Source organism: Pristiophorus japonicus, chromosome 9 (assembly GCF_044704955.1).
Source record: "Pristiophorus japonicus isolate sPriJap1 chromosome 9, sPriJap1.hap1, whole genome shotgun sequence".
Lineage (NCBI taxonomy): Eukaryota > Metazoa > Chordata > Chondrichthyes > Pristiophoridae > Pristiophorus > Pristiophorus japonicus.
In genome coordinates, this window is record NC_091985.1 from 222355200 (window position 1) to 222380829 (window position 25630).

At 47.5% G+C, this 25630-nt stretch overlaps 1 protein-coding gene and 1 pseudogene across 1 annotated transcript in view; one reads left to right on the top strand and one right to left on the bottom strand.

The window, feature by feature from the left end:
- LOC139274159 (zinc finger protein 850-like) overlaps nucleotides 1-25630 on the bottom strand; it is a 360216-nt pseudogene that overhangs the window by 116498 nt on the left and 218088 nt on the right.
- The window catches only part of LOC139273749 (telomerase protein component 1-like), a 57335-nt gene continuing 43419 nt past the window's right edge, over nucleotides 11715-25630 (top strand). The window contains exons 1-4 of the mRNA XM_070890800.1: nucleotides 11715-11753; nucleotides 16615-17056; nucleotides 17382-17546; nucleotides 19560-19694. Of these exons, the coding sequence (XP_070746901.1) occupies nucleotides 16646-17056; nucleotides 17382-17546; nucleotides 19560-19694 (711 nt within the window). The 5' untranslated portion in view covers nucleotides 11715-11753; nucleotides 16615-16645. The remainder of the gene's footprint in view (nucleotides 11754-16614; nucleotides 17057-17381; nucleotides 17547-19559; nucleotides 19695-25630) is intronic.

Consider the following 25630-nt stretch of genomic DNA (forward strand, 5'->3'; position numbering starts at 1 on the left):
CCAGCAACGCCACCCCTCCTACTTTTCCTTTCTATCTATCCTTCCCTCTTTGGACCAGATGGATAGAAACATAGAAACATAGAAAATAGGTGCAGGAGCAGGCCATTCAGCCCTTCTAGCCTGCACCGCCATTCAATGAGTTCATGGCTGAACATGAAACTTCAGTACCCACTTCCTGCTTTCACGTCATACCCCTTGATCCCCCGAGTAGTAAGGACTTCATCTAACTCCCTTTTGAATATATTTAGTGAATTGGCCTCAACTACTTTCTGTGGTAGAGAATTCCACAGATCGGAGGCTCCGTGCTGCCTGGGTCTCGGAGTTGCAGTGATGGCAATGTGGTGTTGCGAGGCTGCTCGGGTTTTGGCACGGTGGTATATAAATATATATGTACATGCTTCAATATACATTCTGGGCATCATGTGATATGACTCATTGAAGGGGAGGGACTTTAAGGTTTTTGGATATGTGATATGACTTACATTTAAGGGGGAAGGTACTTTAAGGATGGCTGGGAAGTTTTTAAACTGGTGACAAAGTACAGGTAGCAGCCTTGTTGAAGGGAGAGCTCACTGGACGGTCGGAAGTCCAATCATGTGGAGGCCAAGGTTGGTCGCCTTGGGTCAGCAGGAATCCAGGTTGTTTGAGTCTATTGTATAACCATAATGCTGTAGTTATTGTACTATTGGTGTCTGAGTAATAAATTTGCATTTGGAGAATAAGCCTGAATCACGAGGAATCATTTAATTGAGTTTGAGATTTCCTTACAAGTATCCAATCGGCCGCCCTTTATACGCAGCACCTGAAATTCCCTTCCCTTACAATCGATGGAGCTGAAAAACAGGTGCTATGTATAATGGGCAACCGATCTGATACTTTGCGCCACCCCCCGAAATGAATCTCTAGACCTCTAATCTAAATGGGATAGAGGAGGAAAGGGATCCTGGAGCAGCAAATCACTAAAAGTAGCGATGCAGGTTAATAAGGCCATTGAAAAGCAAACCTAGAAAGGGTTTCTTTCTAGTCGGATAGAATTGAAAAGTAGGTAAGTCATGCTAAACTTTTATCGACCCTCGGTTGGACCAAACTGAGCACTGCGCGCAGTTCTGGTCGCCATATTATAGAAGGGATATAGAGGCACTGGGGAGGGTGCAAACAAGATTTGGAAGGATGATAAGTTTATACTTATCAGGAAAGGGTGAACAGACTGGGTCTCTTTTTTTTTCTCTTGAAAAGAGAAGGCTGAGGAGTGACCCAATTGAAGTCTTTCAAATTCCGAAAGGTTTTAATAGAGTTTTCGCTTGTAGGGAAGAAGCCATCAATATAAGTTAGTCAGCAAGAAATCAAATAGGGAATTCAGAAGAAACTTCTTTCCCCAAAGAGTGGTGAGAATGTGGAACTTGCTCCCACACGGAGTGTTTGAAGCGAATAGTATCGAAGTATTTAAGGGGAGGCTAAATAAGCATGTGAGGGAGAAGGGAATCGAAGGTTATGCTGATAGTTAAATGAGGATGAATGGGAGGCTCGAGTGGAGCATTATCGCCACTGTCTATTTAGCCAAATGGCATGTTCCTGTGCTTTATATTCTCTATAATTCAATGTACAATGGGAATTTTCTCTCTCTATCTATCTTTATCTGTGCCTCTTTTATTTCCCTGCAATCATCATCATCATAGGCAGTCCCTCAAATTCGAGGAAGACTTGCTTCCATCCTAAAAGTGAGTTCTTAGTTAACTGAACAGTCCAATATGGGAATTACAGTCTTTGTCACAGGTGGGACAGAGAATGGTTGAAGGAAAGGGTGGGTGGGACTGGTTTGCCGCACGCTCCTTCCGCTGCCTGTGCTTGGTTTCTGCATGCTCTCTGCGATGAGACTCGAGGTGCTCAGCGCCCTCCCGGATGCTCTTCCTCCACTTAGGGCGGTCTTTGGCCGGGGACTCCCAGGTGTTGGTGGGGATGTTGCACTTTATAAGGGAGGCTTTGAGGGTGTCCTTGAAACATTTCCTCTGCCCATCTTTGGCTCGCTTGCCATGTAGGAGTTCCAAGTAGAGTGCTGGTTTGGGAATCTTGTGTCAGGCATGCGAACAATGTGGCCTGCCCAGCGGAGCTGGTCTAGTAGTGTCAATGCTTCGATGCTGGGGATATTGGCCTGATCGAGGACACTAATGTTGGTGCGTCTGTCCTCCCAGGGAATTTGCAGGATTTTGCGGAGACATCGTTGGTATTTCTCCAGCGATTTGAAGTGTCTACTGTATATGGTCCACGTCGCTAAGCCATACAGGAGGGCGGGTATCACTACTGCCCTGTCGACCATGAGCTTGGTGCCAGATTTGAGGGCCTGATCTTCGAACACTGTCTTCCTCAGGCGGCCGAAGGCTGCGCTGGCGCACTGGAGGTGGTGTTCAACCTCGTCGTTGATGTGTATGGAGAAAGAGTCAGACTGAACACTGTGAGCTCAGTCTTTTATTGCAGGTCTCCAGAGTGTCTCTGCAACCTGTGAAGCCGCCTTAAATACCTATGCTCCCAAGTGTAACTTTACAATGTGAGTTGATCTGGGGCTCTTCTTGCCCTGGTTGATCATCTCGGTGTGAAAGCTGGTGTTGTTGAATCATTTGTTGGGCCCTCGCTGGACTGCTGTGCAGCTGGCCTTGCTGGGCTGCCTGGTGTGCTGAGCTGCTGTGGATGATGGGTTCTGCTTCGTGGTCAACCGTGGTGCCGGTTGCCACTGGTGTGTGTGTTGGGGGATCAAAAAAAGTAGGGTCCAAGGTGGGTTGCTCAGGATAGTTCGTGAATCTGTTTGATTCGGTTCAAGTGTTTCCGGTGCACGAGTCCATTTGAAAGTTTGACCTGAAACACCCTGCTCCCCTCTTTGGCCACGACAGTGCCGGGAAGCCACTTGGGACCTTGTCCATAATTTAATACAAATACAGGATTATTGATTTCAATCTCGTGTGACACATTTGCGCTATCATGGTATGCACTTTGTTGAAGCCGCCTGCTCTCTCCCTGTTCATGTAGATCAGGGTGAACTAACGAGAGCCTTGTCTTGAGTGCTCTTTTCATGAGCAGTTCAACAAGTGGGATCCCAGTGAGTGTGGTCTCGTGCGGTAGTTAAGCAGGACTCTGGATAGGCGAGTCTACAGTGAGCCTTCAGTTACCCTCTTCAAGCCTTGCTTGATGGTTTGCACTGCTCTCTCTGCCTGACCATTGGACGCTGGTTTAAACGGGGCAGATGTGACATGTTTGATCCCGTTACGAGTCATGAATTCTTTGAACTCAGCACTGGTAAAACATGGCCTGTTGTCGCTCACCAGGACATCTGGTAGGCCGTGTGTGGCAAACATGGCCTGCAGGCTTTCAGTAGCGGCAGCAGATGTGCTAGCCGACATTATCTCACATTCAATCCACTTGGAGTACGCGTCTACAATCACAAGAAACATTTTACCCAGAACGGGCCTGCATAGTCGACGTGTACCCTAGACCACGGTTTGGAGGGCCAAGACCATAAACTTAGTGGCGCCTCCCTGGGTACATTGCTTAACTGCGAGCACGTATTACATCTGTGAATGCAGGACTCTAAGTCCGCATCAATTCCAGGCCACCACACATGGGATCTGGCTATCGCTTTCATCATTACAATGTCTGGGTGGGTACTGTGGAGGTCATTGATGGAGGTATCTCTGCCCTTCTTGGGGATGACTACTCGATTGCCCCACAGAAGGCAGTCTGCCTGTATAGACATTTCATCTTTGCGCCGCTGGAATGGCTTTATCTCTTCCTGCTTTTCCACTTGGACACTGGACCAGCTCCTGTGAAGCACACAGCTTCTGACTAGTGAGCAGTGAGGCGCTGGCTGTATAGGGCTCTCTTAGCTGAGTTTTTGAGTGCCCCGGCATTGGCTTTTTTGCAACATTGCTTCTGCTGCCGTCGCAGCTTTGGGGCTATGTTCATGCCAATGATGAAATGTATTAGGCGGTGGTCTGTCCAACAGTTGTTAGCTCCTGTCATGGCGCGGGTGATGCACACATCTTTGCGATCCCTGGCTCAAACAATGACCGAGTCGAGCAGGTGCCAGTGCTTGGAGCGAGGGTGTTGTCACGATGCCTTGTACTTGTTCCTCTGGCGGAACAAGGTATTGGGGTGATGACAAGGTCGTGTTCTAGGCATTTTGTCAGAAGCAGGATAGAAACCTAGAAATATAGAAAGATAGAAAATAGGGGCAGGAGTAGGACATTCGGCCCTTCGAGCCTGCACCGCCATTCAATAAGATCATGGCAGATCATTCACCTCAGTACCCCTTTCCTGCTTTCTCTCCATACCCCTTGATCCCTTTAGCCGTAAGAGCCATATCTAACTCCCTCTTGAATATATCCAATGAACTGGCATCAACAACTCTCTGTGGTAGGGAATTCCACAGATTAACAACTCTGAGTGAAGAAGTTTCTCCTCATCTCAGTCCTAAATAGCCTACCCCTTATTCTAAGACTGTGTCCCCTGGTTCTGGACTTCCCCAACATTGGGAACATTCTAACCTGTCCAGTCCCGTCAGATTTTTATATGTTTCGATGAGATTCCCTCTCATCCTTCTAAACTCCAGTGAATAAAGGTCCAGTCGATCCAGTCTCTCCTCATATGTCAGTCCAGCCATCCCGGAAATCAGTCTGGTGAACCTTCGCTGCACTCCCTCAATAGCAAGAAAGTCCTTTCTCAGATTAGGAGACCAAAACTGAACACAATATTCCAGGTGAGACCTCACCAAGACCCTGTACAACTGCAGTAAGACTTCCCTGCTCCTATACTCAAAACCACTAGCTATGAAAGACAACATGCCATTTGCCGTCTTCACCGCCTGCTGTACCTGCATGCCAACTTTCAATGATTGATGTACCATGACACCCAGGTCTCGTTCCTAATTTGCCGCCATTCAGATGATATTCTGTCTTTGTGTTTTTGCCCCCAAAGTAGATAACCTCACATTTATCCACATTATACTGCATCTGCCATGCATTTGCCCACTCACCTACTCTGTCCAAGTCACCCTGCAGCCTTTTAGCATCCTCCTCACAGCTCTCACCGCCACCCAATTTCGTGTCATCTGCAAACTTGGAGATATTACACTCAATTTTCATTCATCCAAATCATTAATGTATATTGTAAAGAGCTGGGGTCCCAGCATTGAGCCCTGCAGCACCCTACTGGTCACTGCCTGCCATTCTGAAAAGGACCCGTTTATCCCGACTCTCTGCTTCCTGTCTGCCAACCAGTTCTCTATCCACTTCAGTCATTATCCCTGATATCATGTGCTTTAATTTTGCACACCAATCTCTTGTGTGGGACCTTGTCAAAAGCCTTTTGAAAGTCCAAATACACCACATCTACTGGTTCTCCCTTGTCCACTCTACTAGAATTTCTTGATATAACTAGAAGATTTGTTAAGCATGATTTCCCTTTCATAAATCCATGGTGACTTGGACCGATCCTGTCACTGCTTTCCAAATGCGCTGCTATTTCACCTTTAATAATTGCTTCCAACATTTTCCCCATTACTGATGTCAGTCTAACCGGTCTATAATTACCCATTTTCTCTCTCCTTTTTTAAAAAGTGGTATTACATTAGCTACCCTCCAGTCTATAGGAACTGATCCAGAGTCGATAGACTGTTTGCAAATGACCACCAATGCATCCACTATTTCTAGGGCCACTTCCTTAAGTACTCTGGGATGCATCCCATCAGGCCCTGGGGATTTATCTGCCTTCAATCCCATCAATTTCCCTAACACAATTTCCCACCTAATAAGGATATCCTTCAGTTCCTCCTTCACACTAGACCCTCGGTCCCCTAGTACATCCGGAAGGTTATTTGTGTCTTCCTTCGTGAAGACAGAACCAAAGTATTTGTTCAATTGGTCTGCGATTTCTTTGTTCCCCAATATAAATTCACCTGAATCTGACTGCAAGGGACCTACGTTTGTCTTCACTAATCTTTTCCTCTTCACATATATCTATAGAAGCTTTTGCAGTCAGTTTTTATGTTCCCAGCAAGCTTTCTCTCATACTCTATTTTCCCCCCTCCTAATTAAACCCTTTGTCCTCCTCTGCTGAATTCTAAATTTCTCCCAGTCCTTGGGTTTGCTGCTTTTTCTGGCCAATTTCTATGTCTCTTCCTTGGATTTAACACTATCCTTAATTTCCCTTGTTAGCCACTGTTAAGCTACCTTCCCAATTTTATTTTTACTCCAGACAGGGATGTACAATTGTTGAAGTTCATCCATGTGATCTTTAAATGTTTGCCATTGCCTATCCACCATCAACCCTTTAAATACCATTTGCCAGTCTATTGTAGCCAATTCACGTCTCATACCATCGAAGTTACCTGTCCTTAAGTTCAGGACACTAGTCTCTGAATTAACTGTGTCACTCTCCATCTTAATGAAGAAGTCTACCATATTATGTTCACTCTTCCCCAAGGGGCCTCGCACTACAAGATTGCCAATTAGTCCTTTCTCATTACACATCACCCGTTTAGGATGGCCAGCCCTCTAGTTGGTTCCTCGACATAGTGGTCCAGAAAACCATCCCTAATACACTCCAGGAAATCCTCCTCCACCGTATTGCTACCAGTTTGGTTAGCCCAATCTATATGTAGATTAAAGTCACCCTTGATGACTGCTGTACCTTTATTGCATGCATCCCTAATTTCTTGTTTGATGCTGTCCCCAACCTCACTACTACTGTTTGGTGGTCTGTACACAACTCCCACTAGCGTTTTCTGTCCTCTGGTATTCTGCAGCTCCACCCATACAGATTCTACATCATCCAAGCTAATGTCCTTCATTTACTATTGCATTAATTTCCTCTATAACCAGCAATGCTACCCCACCTCCTTTTCCTTTCTATCTATCCTTCCTGAATGTTGAATTCCCAGCCTTAGTCACCCTGGAGCCATGTCTCCGTGATGCCAATTATATCATATTCATTAATTGCTGCCTGTGCAGTTAATTCCTCCACCTTATTACGAATACTGCTCGCATTGAGGCACAGAACCTTCAGGCTTGTCTTTTTAACACGCTTTGCAACAAAATTCTAAAAGGGCAATGTGGCCCTTTTTGATTTTTGCCCTTCACTTTTACTCTTCTTTCTATCTTTTGCTTCTGCCCCCATTCTACTTCCCTCTGTCTCCTTGCATAGGTTCCCATCCCCCTGCCATATTCGTTTAACCCCTCCCCAACAGCACTAGCAAACACTTCCCCCCCCCCCCCCCCCCCCCCCCAGGACATTTGGTTCCAGTCCTGCCCAGGTGCAGACCGTCTGGTTTGTACTGGTCCCACCTCCCCCAGAACCGGTTCTAATGTCCCAGGAATTTGAATCCCTCCCTTCTGCACCACTCCTCAAGCCACGTATTCATCTGAGCTATCCTGTGATTCCTACTCTGACTAGCACACAGCACTGGTAGCAATCCTGAGATTTCCACCTTTTTGAGGTCCTATTTTTAAATTTAACTCCTAGCTCCCTAAATTCAGCTTGTTAGACCTCATCCCATTTTTGACCTATATCATTGGTACCTATATGCACCACAACAACTGGCTGTTCGCCCTCCCCCTTCAAAATGTCCTGCAACTGCTCCGAGACATCCTTGACCCTTGCACCCGGGAGGCAACATACCATCTTAGAGTCTCTACTGCGGCCACAGAAACTTGTATCTATTCTCCTTACAATCGAATCCCCTACCACTATAGCTCTCCCACTCTTTTTTTTTTTTCCTGCCCTCCTGTGCAGCAGAGCCACCCACAGTGCCATGGACTTGGCTGCTGCTGCCCTGCCCTGATGAATCATCCCCCACCCCCACCCCCGAACAATACCCAAAGTGGTGTATCAGTTTTGGAGGGGGATGACCGCAGGGGTCCTCTGCACTACCTTCGTTCCACTGCTCTTCCTGTTGGTCATTCGTTCACTATCTGTCTGTGTAACTTTTACCTGCGGTAAGACCAACTCACTAGGCGTGCTATTCACGACATCCTCAGCATCACGCATGCTCCAGCATGAATCCACCCGCAGCTCCAGTGCCGCAATGTGGTCTGTCAGGTGCTGCAGTAGGATACACTTCCCGCACATGTAGTCGTCAGGGACACTGGAAGTGTCCGAGTTCCCACATAGCACAGGAGGAGCATGTCCAAGCTCTCCTGCCATGACTTAACCCTTAGATTAACTTAATTTGGCAACAACAATGATGAAGGTTGCCTACTGATGGGGAAAAGAAAAACTACTCGCCAATCACTTACCCCCTTGACTGTGACATCAGCTTTCGATTTCTTTCTACTTCTTTGTTTATCTTCTGCCCCTGCTGCAGCTGCACCGGCTAGCCGCCTCCGACTCCTGTGCCTTTTTATAGGCCTCTCTGACTCTGCCCGAACTCCCGCTGCTCAATCTCCCGCCTCTTCCGACTCCTGGGCCTTTTATACGCCTTTCCGGGTACCACTGGAGTTGGCTTTCTCTACCGTCCCCCCGTCCCCCCGCCAACCGATTACGCCTCCCCAGAGGTCTGCGTCCTTACCGACTCTTGCGTTGAAGTCACCGAGGAGGTTCAGTTTGTCGGCCGTGGGGACGCAGGACAGGGATTGTTCGAGGCTGGAGTAAAAACCCTCTCTGACCACATCAGTTGCATCGAGTGTTGGGGCATATGCACTGATGACTGTGACACACTGGTTCCGGAATAGGGTGAGTCGAAGAATCATGAGGCGTTCATTAACCCCGCAGGGGGAGTCTTTGAGGCAGTCGACCAGCTCGTATTTGATGACGAAGCCGACTCCGTAGAGGCGGCGTTCTGCCTCTGGTTTCTCTTTCCAGAAGAAAATGTAACCTCCACCTTCCTTGAGCTGGCCTTCTCCGGCCTGCCAGGTCTCGCTTAGGGCGGCGATATCGAAATCAAAGTTTCTAAGTTCCCGGGCAACAATGGTGGTGCGGTGTTACGGCCTGTCTCTATTGGAGTTGTCCAGGTCCCGAAATTCATATTGAAGGATAGAAGATGCGTGTGTGTGAGTTCTTTTAACGTGGGGTGGCCATTGCACACCAGCTACCACACGGGCTTAGCTGAGCAAGGTTTTGGTCCAGTGGCAAGGGGTCCGAGACGACTGGAGACCAGCCACTGCTGTATGAGCCTAATTGCCTATGGTGAGATGCGGGCCTTAAGCTCAGTGCTGGGCAACACCCTTTGGTAAGAAAACCGAGGCCTGGATGAGGGCAGGCATTAGGATGGTCAGCAGTCCATTTTGTGGAAAGAGGTGTCCGAGTGACCACAGCCATTGTGCACACCACGTGCTCGACAGAGACCATGCCGTTGAGTGGGGCCAGCGGCCGAGGGGAGGTCAGGACATCGCCGGAGGGCAGGCTCATGCGAGGTAGGCCCAAACCTGTATTTGAAGCTGGTCGGAGGCTCACCACCATTGAGATCTCCGGGGGTCGGTTGGAGCAGCTGAGTCGGCCGTGAGGAGTGAAAAGCGAGGGTCCAGCTGGAGGGACTTGGCAGCGGAGTGGTCGGCCTAGAAGGGAGGTTGGGGGACGGGCAGTGGGCTCTTGCAGCATGAGATTTTAGGGTTTTAGGGGTAGGTAGAGTACTTTGAGGTTCAGAGTTTGGGCCAGAAGGGGCTTAGACAGTGAGGGCGGTGGGGGTGAGGGAAAAAGAGGTGGAAGATGGCGTCAGATGAAGGTTTGTTCGGGGAGAGCTCCCTTGGGAGCTGCTATCCCATCCGCCATCTTGTGTGCATGTATCCCTGCAGTGCTGTATCACTGACACCAGATGGCGATGCTGGCTGCAACCAGTTGACAAACTGAAGTCAGATACTACCTTCGCCTGTCAATCACTCAGCCAACTGTGAACCACTCCCTCACTTGTCCAACACTCTGACACCTGTCAATCACTCACAATGTGTCGGCCGTGGCTCAGTCGGTAGCACTCTCTGCGAGTCACAATGTTGTGGGTTCAAGTCCCACTTGAGCACATAAATCTAGGCTGGCATTCCAGTGCAGTGCTGAGGGAGTGCTGCACTGCCTGAGGTGTTTTCTTTTGGATGAGATATTAAACCGAGGCCCCGTCTGCTCCCTCAGGTGGATGTAAAATATCCCCACGGCACTATTTTGAAGAGCAGGTGAGTTATCCCCTGGAGTTATCCTGACCAATATTAATCCCTCTATCAACATCACAAAAACACATTGGCCCTGAATCCCGGTTTCTCCCTCCCACGGGCGTTCGACTGGATTCTAGAAAAATGAAGCGCACTTACCTGAAGCTGCTGTGCCCATGCGAGTTCCCGGTCCTGAGGCCTCCACTGACTGCGCATCGCAGCACGTGCATGTCAGGACATACGGTGGGCTGGAGCTGCAGTCATTGGCTGCCCAGAGCCATATCGGGTAAAGTATGTTCTCATTCCGTAAGTTGGAGCGCCCATTATTATGAATGAGAACCTCCCCCCTCCCCACAAACACACACATTAATTTAAAAAAAAAAGAAAAAATACACTACATATTTAACATTAATTTAAATTAAAGTTATGTATGTATTAAAAAATATATTCTGATTTTTTTTTTAAATTCTGCTTTAAAATAAATTAATGTAGTGGGCAGGTTTTCTAAAAATAAAATGTGTTTATTTTAATTTTATTATGTTTTAAGTGTGTTTTAACGCCTGGAAAAGTAGGCTTTGCGCCTGCTTTTATCAGGCACAAGAGTTTTGAGGACATTCTCTGGGCAAGATACGGGTAAATACCGCAATCTTGCCCTTGCGAATGCCCTCACTGTGGAGATGCAGAGGATCTGTCAAGCTCCAGTTTGACAGATCAGAAAAGCGCATGCGCATTGTGCGCTGATAACCGGCTTTTGCGATGCCTTCCCGAATCCGTACGGACCCGGGGAGGACGGGATTTCTGGGCCATTATCTGGTCATTATCACGTTGCTGTCGGTGGGAGCTTGCTGTGCGCATGTTGGCTGTTACATTTCGCACATTACAACAGTGACTACACTCAAAGTACTTCATTAGTTGTAAAGTGCTTTGGGACATCCTGAGGTAGTGTAAGGCGCTATATAAATGCAAGTCTCTTTTTTTTAAATCACAGAACTGTCAATTATTCGTCTCCGCCTGTCAGTCGCTCCCTCCGCCTGTCCGTCACCCCCGGTTGCTATGACTCGCGATTGTTACGCAAGCTCCGCCCCGCCCTCCCGCCCACGTGCCCCGGGCCCCGCCCCATAGGTCACCGAGACGTTGCGGAGGGCCGGTGGTGAGTGCGCGCTGTGCTGGGGCCCGCGGCGACAGTGACAGCAGGCGGAACCTCGCCTGTCTCTCGGGCAAGGGCCGGGGGCAGCATCCTGTCCCTTTAAATAGGAGGGGGGGGGGCTTCCAGGTGAGGGGGAGTGTCCCGGGGGGAGGGGGTCTCGAGGGGAAATTTCTCCCCTCCCCGGGGGGAGGAGGTCTCGAGGGGCAATTTTCCCCCGGTGGGAGAGGGCTGAGCCCCAGGAGAGGGGAGGCCCCAGGGAATTAGATAAATACGTAAAGGGTTCACCCCTGCTGGGCTGTGGGTAAAAGTCAATGGAATGGAATTAATTGTTTACCTTGTTCAAAGAGTTGCGGTAGGAACGATGTACTGTTTCATTGTATGACTCTATCTGTGCCTTCAGCTATAGATTTCCCTGAAGTGCTGTTTTAGTGTCTGCAGATGGCGGATCCTGTACCTCGATCTGGCTGCAATGAGTTGACAAACTAAAGGTAAGAACTGAGTCAGATACTCCCAAACTTGTCAATCGCTCCCAAGGTTGCGGAGGGTGGGGGATGAGGGTAGGATCCCTGTCTGGAGAGAGAAGTGGGACATCCCTACCGGGGGAGAGAGAGGGGACTACCCTAAAGGACATTAGTGAACCAGATGGGTTTTTAAAACAATCTGATAGCTTCGTAGTCACCATTACTGATACTGGCTTTTTATTCCAGATTTATTTAATTAACTGAATTTAAATTCCACGGCTTCCATGGTGGGATGTGAACTCAGGTCTCTGTATTACTAGCTCAGTAACATAACCACTATGCTACTGTTCCAGACAGTTTGCAACCTTTGTGTCCAATTTGACCCTGAAAGGAGCTTTTGACCATAGTTAAAACCACCTATTTCCAATTCCATAACATCGCTCGTCTGCTCCCTTGCCTCAGCTCATCGGCTGCTAAAGCCCTCATCCATGCCTTTGTTACCTTTTAGACTCGACTATTCTAAAGCACTACTGGCTGGCCTCCCACATTCTACCCTATGTAAACTTGAGGTCATCCAAAACACGGCTTCCTGAGTCCTAACTTGCACCAAGTCCCGCTCACCCATCCATCATCATCATCATCATCATTATCGGCAGTCCCTCAAGAACACCATTACAAGAAATAGGAGCAGGAGTGGGCCATTTGACCCCTCAAGCCTGCTCTGCCATTCAATAAGATCATGGACTCAGGTCCACTTCCCTGCCCGCTTCCCATAGCCCTTTATTCCCTTATCACTCAAAAATCTGTCTACCTCCGTCTTAAATATATTCAACGACCCAGCCGCCACAGCTCTCTGGGGCAGAGAATTCCACAGATTTACAACCCTCAGAGAAGAAATTCCTCCTCATCTCAGTTTTAAATGGGCGGCCCCTTATTCTAAGACTATCTTCCATGGTTTTAGTTTCCACTCTGAGTGGAAATATCCTCTCTGCATCCACCTTGTCCAGCCCTCTCATTATCTTATATGTTTCGATAAGATCACCTCTCATTCTTCTGAACTCCAATAAGTATAGGCCCAACCTACTCAACCTCTCTTCATAAGTCAACGTAGTCAATCTCCGGAATCAACCTAGTGAACCTTCTCTGAACTGCCTCCAATGCAAGTATATCCTTCCTTAAATACGGAGTCCAAAACTGCATGCAGTACTCCAGGTGTGGCCTCACTAATACCCTGTACAGTTGTAGCAGGATCAAAATCGAGGAAGACTTGTTTCCACACTAAAAGTGAGTTCTCAGGTGACCGTACAGTCCAATACAGGAATTACAGTCTCTGTCACAGGTGAGACAGACAGTGGTTGAAGGAAGAGGTGGTTGGGGAGTCTGGTTTGCCGCACGCTCCTTCCGCTGTCTGCGCTTGGTAAACTGCGCGACAACCACAAGAGAAATGCAGGGAACAGCACCAACCCTTCTACATGGCCTTCTTTGACCTCACCAAGGCCTTTGACGCGGTTAACTGTGAGGGAGTATGGAGCGTCCTCCTCCATTTCGGCTGCCCCCATAAGTTTGTCACCATCCTCCACCTGCTCCACGACGACATGCAAGCCTTGATCCTGACTGACGGATCCACCACCGACCCAATCAACGTCCGGACCGGGGTCAAGCAGGGCAGCGTCATCGCGCCAACCCTCTTCTCGATCTTCCTCTCTACTTATCCATCACCCCTGTGCTTGGTGAACTACATTGGCTCCCGGTTAAGCAACTCCTCGATTTCAAAATTCTCATCCTTGTTTTTGTCTCTCTCCGTGACTTCGCCCCTCCCTATCTCTGTAATCTCCTCCAGCTCTGCAACCTCCCCCGCCATTCCCCCCCCCCCCCGGTGATGTCTGCGCTCCTTTAATTCTGCCATCTTCAGCATCCCTGATTATAATCACTCAACCATTGGTGGCCGTGCCTTCTGTAGCCTGGGCCCCAAGTTCTGGAATTCGCTCCCTAAACCTCTCCACGTCTCTACCTCCCTTTTGGTCACCTGCCCTAATTTCTCCTTGTGCGGCTTGGCGTCAATTTTTAAAATCTCATAATACTTCTGTGAAGCGCCTTGGAACGTTTCACTACATTAAAGGTGTCTATATAAATACAAGTTGTTCCCTGCAATACATGCAGGAAGACCTGATTTCCTTTGTCATAGTGGTTTGTTACATGCTTCATGGTCACCATTACCGACATTAGCTTTTTATTCCAGACTTGATTAATGGACGTGTTTATTTCTGCTGCCAAAATGGCTGCCATGCTCCACGCATTGTTTGATTAGTCCCCTTGGAGGGTAAGCCACACCCTGAAGTTTCACAGGAATGTATCACTAGAACCGCCCATCCCAAGATCTCACTGACTTTGCAAATTGTAACTCGATCCACTTTGACTTCCTGAAGCGACAGAGGACAGAGCACCCCAGAAAATAGCAAGGGCCAGCCAAAGTCCCATGCCCCAGTAAAAGTACATCCTTCCCAACCCCCCCCAACCTCACCATAGATGGCGCATTGTGTACGGATTGTTAACGGGTTTATTGGGTATGAAGTGAATAGTGACAGTGGCGTGCCTTCTGGATATCATCCATTCCAACGATGTCCCGTGTAGGGGGCTGGAAGAACGGACGGCTGTATGTCAAAGAAAAGTGCAGTACAAATAGTTATTTTGTCATTTAATTAACTGTATTGAAACTTCCCAGCTACCATGGTAGGATTTGAACTCGTGTCTCTAGATTATCAGACCAGGCCTCTGGATTTGTGGTCTAGTAAAATGACCGCTATGCTACAGCTCCCTGTAATACACACAGGAAGACCTTAGTCCCGCGAATCAGGAGGCCGCCCTCTGCCTGGACTCCAGATCTGCTCCATCAGCCACACCACGGAGAATGAAGACCCGGCCAGATGCAGCAGGCTTCGGCTCCTGCTGTCTGGATTTATGTGCTCAAACCCCTAGAGTGGGACTTGAACCCACAACCTTCTGACTCCAAGGTGAGTGAGCTACCCACTGAGCCATGGCTGACACCAAATTTCAGCTGACACCTGAGTTTACCCAATTGTGCTCGTTCCACCATCCCTCCCCCCACCCCCAACCCCCCCCCCCCCCCCCGATTCCTGTTTCAGGGGAGTCCGGGGGATGTGCATCAGTTGTAGCTCTGTGGGTAGTACGCTCGCCTTCGAGTCAGAAGGTTGTCCAGAAACTTGAGCACAAACATCAAGTGATGAGGGAGTGCTGCACTGCCGGTGGTGCAACCTTTCGATGAGATGTTAAACCCCACTGTCTGGTCTCTCGGGTGTACGTAAAAGATTCCACGGTCACTATTGGAAGAAGAGCAGGGTAATTCTCCGCGGTGTGCTGGGGCCAATATTTAGCCCTCAACTCGGGTGTAGGGAGCAGCATTGCAGAGTTTGCAGGTGATATGAAACTTGGCAAGGTAGCAGATCATTTGAGGATAGTTTTCAGCTTCAGGCTGACACAGGATGGTGAAACAGGCAGAAGCGGGGCAAATGGAGTTCAGTGTGGATAAGCGTGAAGTGATGCACTTTGGGACAACTAATATGGAAAGACACTATACAATAAATGGCAACTGTAGGTGAGCAGAAATACACACATCCTTACAAGGTGACAGGACAAGATGATAAAGTGGTTAAAAAAGAACATGAGTTACTTAGGTTTATAAATAGAGGAATACAATAGAAATGCAAAGTCTTTTTACGTGGGCCAGCAGGCGAGAAACAGCTGTGGGATCTACCTCATCCCACTCCCTTCACCCCTTGGTCAAATAACCAAGCACCAGTCATGGGATGGGCTGAAACAAACAAGACATGGCCACAGGGTGAAGTGCCGGAGGGTGGCCGGTGCCTGTGGAATCCTCACCCCAGCATAGGTCAGTGCCTTCCGGAGGGAAGGGGTAATCCCAGCTGTTAGAGTACTGCGTGCATTTAAGGAGGGATATACTTGCATTGGAGGCTGTTCAGAGAAGGTTCCTGAGGTTGATTCCTGAGATGACGGGGTTGTCTTATGAAAAAAGTTTGGACCTGTACTCGTGGAGTTTAGACAAATGAGAGGTGATCTTATTAAACATATAAGATTCTGAGGGGGCTGACAGGGTAGATGCAGAGAGGATGTTTGCCCTCATGGGGGAATCGAGAACTAGAAGGCCTAGTTTCAGAATAAGTGGTCGCCCTTTTAAGACGGCGATGAGGAGGAATTTCTTCTGAGGGTTGTAAATCTGTGGAATTCTCTGCCTCAGAGCTGTGGGGGCTGGGTCATTGAATGTATTTAAGGTGGAGATGTACAGATTTTTGAATGATAAGTGAGTCAAGGGTTTATGGGGAGCGGGAACAAGAAGAACATAAGAAATAGGAGCAGGAGTCGGCCATAAGGCCCCTCGAGCCTGCTCCGCCATTCAACAAGATCGTGGCTGATCTGATCATGGACTCAGCTCCACTTCCCCGCCCGTGCAAGTGGCCAGAACTGGAGAAGCGCAGAGATCTCTGGGAGAGGGGGTGCGGGATTGTGGGGCTGAGAGATTAGAGATAGGGAGGGTCGAGGCCATGGAGTGATTGGAAAACAAAGTTGAGAATTTTAAAATGAAGGCGTTGCTTAACTGGGAATCGATGTAGGTCAGCAAGCACAGGGGTGATTGGTGAGTGGGACTTGGTGCGACTTAGGACACTGAGTTTTGAGTGAGCAAGTTTATCAAGGGTTGGAGACCGGCCAGGTGTGCATTGGAATAGTCGTGTCTGGATGGGTGCCGGTCTCTAAATTTAAAGGGGCCGCTCCCTACCACCCGTCTGCAGAATGGCGGCAGGTCGCTGGCATGTGGTTGGGTTTTTACTCTGTTATTCGTCTCTTGTCTTCTCAGTGCTCCGAGACTGGTGACCGACAGAGGCAGAATGGAGACCGACAATGGCGGACTGACTCGTCCGACGCCCGGGCACCGCTCCAGACTCGCCAACCTCGGCCTCGCCGAGCCGGCGAGACATCGACTCATCTTCCACAGCCCGGCCCTCTCGGCTGGGCAGCTGCTGACCCCGAGCATCAGCTTGGACAACAGGTTCCTGACCACCTCCTCTGGCAGTTGTACCACCTCCCTGGCCGTCTCCTCGACTCTTCCCCTCCACTTCAGCCAGTCCTTGAGCCCCAAGTTGCCCCAGACCCTCTGCCCTTTGACCTCCCTGCAATGGACCATCTGCCCTTTGACATCCTCTTCCCTGAAGAACAAGGTTGTCTCACCATCACCCTCAGCGGAGAGTGATCGCCAATCCCGGGCACCGACCATGGCCCCTTTCAGCACCGGACAATGGGTAAGAGAGTCATAGCATACATCATCAGGCAGGCTAGAGGGATGATTATAGAGAATAACAGATACCCGGGAGTGAGTTACAGGCTGGAATCTAATCGAGGGGTTCGGGGTGGGGGGGGGGGGGGAGGGTTTATATATAGAATAACAGATACCTGGGAGTGAGTTACAGGCTGGAATCTAATCGAGGGGTTCGGGGTGGGGGGAGGGGGGGAGGGTTTATATATAGAATAACAGATACCTGGGAGTGAGTTACAGGCTGGAATCAAATCGGGGGGTTTTCAACATAATTTACCAGCTGCAGTTTTTAATGTGTTTCTCTCTTTCAGGCAGCTGAGGACCTAACCGAGGTGACTGTGCTGATGCCCAGTTACAACCTGTCAGCGCAGGAATATGAGGATCTGGAGCAGGCACGAGGGGCACTGGTCGCTGAGGAGCTCCGTGATGTTCCCGAACCTTCACAGAACCAGGATGTCAAACTGCGAGAAAAGAAGGTAAGGGGAATAGTAATCTGGTCATCCGGAAGCCCACCTACCCACCCTCTCCCCGTATCCTCCAATCCCACCTTCTCCCCATATCCCTCAATCCCTCAATCCCACCCTCTCCCCGTATCCCTCAATTCCACCTTCTCACAGTATCCCTCAACCCTTTGTCTCTCTTAACAAACCCATCTACTTGCCCCTTGACCACGTTTATTATTTTGCCCATTTCAATGTCCTTCCCTGGGACTTATCCTGTGGCCGATGACCCTTTTTAGACCATGGGGCATAGTTTAAAAAAGTTAGAGCCAGACCTTTCAGGAGTGAAGTTAGGAGAAACAAAGGGTGGTAGAAGTTTGGAACTTTCTTCTTCAAAATTTGATGCTAGATCAGTTATTAATTTTAAATCTCAGATTGACTGATTTTTGTCAACCAAAGGTATGAAGGGTTTGGGGCACAGGTGGAGTTGGGTCACAGATCAGCCATGACCTCATTGAATGGCAGAACAGGCTCGAGGGGCTAAATGGCCTACTCCTGTTCCTTTGTTCCTCCGATGTCCCTCCTCACTCCTAATGTCCTCCTCTGTAACCGGTGTCCCCTGAGCTTTCAACTGTGCACAGTCCATGACTTGTCTGGATTAGCTCAATCCAAATCCCTTTGTAATCTTCAGCACTTTGATTGTCCGTGTCAGCCGTGGCTCAGTGGGTAGCACACTTGCCTCTTAGTCAGAAGGTTGTAGGTTCAATCCCAATCCAGGGACATGAGTACAAAAATCTTGGCTGGCACTCCAGTGCAATGTTGAGGGAGTGCTGCACTGTCAGAGGGGCAGTACTGAGGGAGCGCTGCACTGTCGGAGGGGCAGTACTGAGGGAGCGCTGCACTGTCGGAGGGGCAGTACTGAGGGAGCGCTGCACTGTCGGAGGGGCAGTACTGAGGGAGCGCTGCACTGTCGGAGGGGCGGTACTGAGGGAGCGCTGCACTGTCGGAGGGGCAGTACTGAGGGAGCGCTGCACTGTCGGAGGGGCAGTATTGAGGGAGCGGTGCTGACTTTCGGATGAGACGTTAAACCGAGGCCCTGTCTGCCCCTTCAAGTGGATGTAAAAGATCCCATGGCACTATTTTGAAGAACAGCAGAGGAGTTCTCCCCAGTGTCCTGGCCAATATTTATCCTTCAATCAACAGAACAAAAAAACAGATTATCTGGTCATTATCACAATGCTGTTTATAGGAGCTTGCTTGTGTGCAAATAGGCTGCCACGTTTCCCACATTACAACAGTGACTACACTCCAGAAAGCACTACATTGGCTGTAAAGCACTTGGAGACGTCCGGTGGTCCTGAAAGGTGCTATATAAATCCAAGTCTTTTCTTTTTATTGGGTCACAAAGTTTCTGCTCTTCATAGAATCATACAGCACTGGAGGAGGAGGTCTCTCTGCCCCTGCACTTCTTTAATGTACCATTTAATTTATATTGCCAATCCCTGGATATACTTGCATCAAGGGAGTGCAACAAGGTTCACCAGACTGATTCCTGGGATGGGGGGATTGTCCTGTGGAGAAATTGAGTACACTAGGCCTACATTCTCTGGAGTTTAGAAGAATGAGAGGTGATCTCAATGAAACCTACAAAATGCTTACAGGGCTTGACAGGGTAGATGCAGGGAGGATGTTTCCTCTGGCTGAGGAGTCTAGAACCAGGGGTCACAGTCTCAGAATAAGGGGTCAGCCATTTAGGACTGATTAGGAGAAATGTCTTCATTCAGTGTGGTGAAACTCTGGAATTCTCTACCCCAGAGGGTTGTGGAGGCTCAAACATTGAGTATATTCAAGACAGAGGTCAATAGATTTTTGGATATCAAGGGATATGGGGATGGTGCAGGAAAGTGGGGTTGAGGTAGAAGATCAACCATGATTTTATTGGATGGTGGAGCAGGCTCGAGGGCCCGAATGGCCTACTCCTGCTCCTATTTCTTATGTTCTTATCCCCCACCCTCTAATGCTGATGGCTCTTTTTTACCTTTGTTCCAGGAGACCCTTTTGAACGGGGTCTGCTGCTCCCTGATCGAAGGGGCCAATTTTACAGACACACAGAATCCCACTTGCCTCCACCTGCTGAGCCTGTGCCAGGAGATCGCGGACCAGGACCCCGAGTTCATCCTGAAGGTACAAGAGGAGTAGAATCTGGGAGAGATGAGCTGGAATATTTAGGCCTTTGAATGTTGGAGGGAGATTTCCTGTGATGTCAGTCTCTGCCCAACTGTCCCACCTGGTGTGGTTTTCCGCACGGAGCAGCAAGTGGCCAAGGTTCCATCCCCACCCACTGCCGGAACCCAGTTAGATGCTAAAGTGTGAGAGAGGGGCCACCCCAAATACAGGAGCATGACCAAGATTGGAGGAATCTCCCCAGATACAGGAGTGTGAGGGGTTAGAGGGACCTCTGCAGATACAGGAGGGCAACAGAGGGACCTGCACAAATACAGAAGTGAGAGAGAGGGGCTAGATACATAAGAACATAAGAAATAGGAGTAGGCCACCTGGCCCCTCAAGCCTGCTCCACCATTTAATAAGATCATGGCTGATCTGATCATGGACTCAGCTCCACTTCCCTGCCCGCTCCCCATAACCCTTTATTCCCTTATCGCTCAAAAATCTGTCTACCTCCGCCTTAAATATATTCAATGACCCAGCCTTCCCAGCTCTCTGGGGCATAGAATTCCATAGATTTACAACCCTCAGAGAAGAAATTCCTCCTCATAGTTTTAAATGGGTGGCCCCTTATTCTTAGATTATGTCCTCTAGTTTTAGTTTCCCTTATGAGTGGAAATATCCTCTCTGCCTCCACCTTGTCAAGCCCACTCATTATCGTATATGTTTCGATAAGATCACCCCTCATTCTTCTGAACTCCAATGAGTATAGGCCCAACCTATTCAACCTACCCTCATAAGTCAACCCTCTCATCTCCAGAATCAATATAGTGAACCTTCACTGAACAGCCTCCAATGCAAGTATATCCTTCCTTTAAATACGGAGACCAAAACTGATCACAGAAACTTAAAAAATAGGAACAGTAGTCGGCCAGGCGGCCCTTTGAGTCTGCACCGCCATTCAAAATGATCATGGCTGATCCTCTATCTCAACACCATAGTCCTGCTTTTTCCCCCATACCCCTTGATGTCTTTCATTTCTAGAAATCTATCCATCTCCCTCATAAATATATTCAGTGACTTGGCCTCCACAGCCTTCTGTGGTGGAGAATTCCACAAGTTCACCAACCGCTGAGTGAAAAGATCTCTCCTCATCTCGGTCCTAAATTTCCTACCCCATATCGTGAGACTGTGACCCCTTGTTCTAGACTTCCCAGCCAGGGGAAACATCCTCCCCGCATCCAATCTATCCAACCCAGTCAGAATTTTATACGTTTCAATGAGATCCCCTCTCATTCTTCTAAACTGTAGTGAACACAGGCCTCGTCGACCCGATCTATCTTCATACGACAATCCAGCCATCCCAGGAATCAGTCTGGTGAACCTTCGCTGCACTCCCTCAATAGCAAGTATATCCTTTCTTGGGTAAGGAGACCAAAACTGCACACAATACTCCAGGTGCGGCCTCACCAAGGCCCTAGTAAGACATCCTTGCTCCTGTACTCAAATCCTCTTGCAATGAAGGCCAACATACCATTTGCCTTCCTAACTGCTTGCTGCACCTGCATGTTTGCTTTCAATGACTGGTGCATAAGGACACCCAGGTCCCTCTGTACATCGACACTTCCCAAGCCATCACCATTTAAATATACTTTGTTCTTATATTTTTCCTACCAAGTGGATAACTTCACATTTATCCACGTTATACTGCATCTGCTTTGTGTTTGCCCACTCACTCAACCTATCTAAATCACTTTGCAGTGTCTTTGCATCCTCCTCACAACTCACAATCCCACCTAGTTTTGAGTCGTCAGCAAACTTGGAAATATTACATTTGGTTCCCTCATCCAAATCATTTTTACATGCACACATATATACACACACATACACACATATATACACATATACACACACACACACACATACACACACATACACATCATTGTGAATAGCTGTGGCCCAAGCACTGATCCCTGTGGTACTAGTCACTGCCTGCCACCCCGAAAAAGACCCGTTTATTCCTACTCTTTCTTGTCAGTTAACCAATTTCTAATCCATGCCAATACATTACCCCCAATCCTATGTGCTTTAATTTTGCACACTAACCTGTTAAGTGGAATTTTATCAAAGGCCTTCTGAAAATCCAAATACACTACATCCACTGGTTCTCCCTTATCTATTCTATCAGTTACATTCTCAAAAAACTCCAGTAGGTTTGTCAAACATGATTTTCCTTTCATAAATCCATGCTGACTTTGTTTAATCCCGCTGATATTATCTAAGTGTGCAGTTATCACATCCTTTATAATGGACTCCAGCATTTTCCCTACTACTGATGTTAGGCTAACCGGTCTGTAGTTCCCTATTTTCTCTCTCCCTACTTTTTTAAATAGGGTTACATTTGCCACCCTCCAATCTGCAGGAATTGTTCCATAATTTATAGAATTTTGGAAGATGACAACCAATGCATCTACTATTTCCATGGCTACCGCTTTTTTAATACTCTGGGATGCAGATCATCAGGCCCTGGGGATTTATCTGCCTTTAGTCCCAATAGTTTCTCCAGCACTATTTTTTTACTAATAATCATTTCCTTTAATTCCTCTTGCTCACTGGACCCTTGGTTCCCAAGCATTTCTGGATGTTATTTGTGTCCTCTTCCGTGAAGACAGAACCGAAATATGTATTTAATTGTTGTGCCATTTCCTTGTTCCCCATTACAAATTCTCCCATTTCTGTCTGTAAAGGACCTACATTTGTCTTCACTAATCTTTTTTTTCTTTTTACATACTTGTGGAAACTTTTGCAGTCAGTTTTTATGTTCCTTGCAAGTTTACTCTCATACTCTCTCTCTTTTTCCCCTCAATCAATCTCTTGGTTCTTTTTTGCTGAATTCTCAACTGTTCCCAATCCTCAGGCTTGCTACTTTTTCTGGCAACTTTGTATAGCTCCTCTTTGGATCTAATACTATCCTTAATTTCTTTTGTGTAGCCATGGTTGGGCCACTTTTCCTTTGTGTTTTTACGCCAGAAAGGAATGTATAACTGTTGCAATTCATGCATTCGTTCCTTAAATATTAGCCATTGCCTATCCACCGTCATGCCTTTTAATGAATCTTCCCAATCTATCATAGCCAATTCATTCTTCATATATTCGTAGTTTCCTTTGTTTAGATTTAGGACCATAGTTTCAGATTGGACTACTTAATTTTCCATCTTAATAATTCAATCATGTTATGGTCACTCTTCCCTAAAGGACCCCGCACAACAAGACTTAATTAACCCTTTCTCCTTACACAATACCCAATCTAGGATAACCTGTTCCCTAGTAGGCTCCTCAACATACTGGTCTTAAAAAACCATCTCGTACACACTCCAGGAATTCATCTGCCACAGTATTATTACTAATTTGGTTTGGCCAGTCTATATGTAGATTAAAGTCACTTATGTTTACTGTAGTATCCTTGCGATATGCATCTTTAATTCCCTGTTTGATGCCATCCCCTACACTACCACTACTGTTTGGAGGCCTATAGACAACTCCCACCAATGTTTTCTGCCCCTTGGTGCTCCTTAGCTCCACCCAGATTGATTCTACATCTTGACTTTCTGAGCCAATATCCTTTCTCACTATTGCTCTGATTTCATCCTCTGATTTCAATACCACACTACCCCCTCTTCCTTTTTGCCTGTCCTTCCTAAATATCGAATATCCTTGGATATTCAGTTCCCAACCCTGGTCACCCTGCAACTATGTCTCCGTAATTGCAACTATATCATATCCGTTTACATCTATTTGCGCTGTTAATTACAGATGCTTCATGCATTCAGATACAATGCTTTTAAATTTGTCTCTTTAACATTATTAGTTTGTATTCTTACCTGGACCCTATTTGCTAGTGCATTCTTTTGTTTGTATGCTCTGTCCCTTCCTGATATAATCTGGTTATCCTTACTGCAATCACTTTCCTGCATTGCTTACTTTTCTTTTCTCTTTTAGCATTCTAGATTTCCCTCCACTGGGACCCCCCCCCCCCCCCCCCCCTATTTAGTTTAAAGCCCTGTCTACTTCCCTAGTTACACCAGTTAGAACTCTGGTCCCCACGGAACAGCTCTCTTTCCTGAGTATTGGTGCCAGTGCCCCACGAATCGAAACCCTCTTCTCCCACACCAACCTCTGAGCCATGCATTCATCTCCCTGGATCTATTGACCTTATGCCAATTTGCTCGTGGCTCAGGTAATAATGCAGGTGGGTCTGCTTTTCAATTTAGTCCCTAGCTGTTCAAACTCTCTCAGCAGAACCTCTTTCTATGTCATTGGTACCTACGTGTACCACGACAATGGGATCCTCCCCCTCCAGCCCAGAGGATATGTCCTTTAACCTGGCACCGTGTAGGCATCACAGCCTTCGGGACACACGCTCTCAGCTGCAGAAAACCTTATCTACCCCTTATCTATACTGTCCCCTACTACAACCACCTGCCTCTTTACTCCCCCCACTTGAATGGCTTTCTGCCTTGGTCAGTCTGCTCATCCACCCCGCAGTCTACAATCACTACCAACCACTTGCCTGCCTCTATCCATGCTAATATATTACCCCCAACCCATGAACTTTTATCTTGTGCAGTAACTTTTTATGTGGCACCTTATTGAATGCCTTCTGGAAATCCAAATATACCATATCCATTGGTCCACCCTGCTCATTACATCCTCAAAGAACTCCAGCAAATTTGTCAAACATGATTTCCCTTTCATGCTGACTCTGCTTGACTGTATTATGCTTTTCCAAATGTCCCGCTATTGCTTCCTTAATAATGGACTCCAACATTTTCCCAACCACAGATGTTAGGCTAACTGTTCTATAGTTTCCTGCTTTCTGTCTGCCTCCTTTTTAAAATAGGGACGTTACATTTGTGGTTTTCCAATCCGCTGGGACCGCCCTAGAATCCAGAGAATTTTGGTAGATTACAACCAATACATCCACTATCTCTGCAGCCACTTCTTTTAAGACCCGAGGATGTAAGCCATCAGGTCCAGGGGACGTGTGGGCCTTTAGTCCCATTATTTTACCGAGTTCTACTTCATTAGTGATCGTGATTGTATTAAGTTCCCCTCTCCCTATAGCCCTTGATTATCCACTGTTGGGATGTTTTTAGTGTCTTTTACCTTGAAGACCGATACAAAATATTTGTTCAACGTCTCTGCCATTTCCCTGTTCTCCATTATTAATTCCCCAGTCTCATCCTCTAGGGGACCAACATTTACTTTAGCCACTCTTTTCCTTTTTATGTACCTGTAGAAACTCTTACTATCTGTTTTAATATTTCGTGCTAATTTACTTTCATAGACTATCTTCCCTCTCGCTCTCATTTTTTTAGTCGTTCTTTGCTGGCTTTTAAAAGTTACCCAATCCTCTGGCCTCCCATTAGTTTTGGCCACCTTTATGCCCTTGTTTTCAATTTGATAACATCCCTTATTTCCTTAGTTAGCCACGAATGGTTATCCCTTCTCTTACAACCTTTCCTTCTCATTGGGATATATTTTTGTTGCAAGTTATGAAATATCCCTTTAAATGTCTGCCGCTGCTCATCAACCGTCCCACTCGTTAATCTATTTTCCCAGTCCACTTTAGCAACTCTGCCTTCATACCTTTGTAGTATCATTTATTTAAGCTAAGGACACTGGTTTGAGATCCAACTTTCTCACCCTCCAACTGAATTTGAAATTCACCCATGTTATGGTCACTCATTCCTCGAAGATGCTTTACTTCAAGATCTTTTATTAATCCTGTCTCATTACACAGTACCAGATCTAAGATAGCCTGCCCCCTGGTTGGTTCCGCAATGTACTGTTCAAGGAAACTATCCCAGATACACTATATGCACTCTTCCTCAAGGCTACCCTGGCCAATTTACTTTGTCCATTCAATATGAAGGTTAAAATCTCCCAAGATT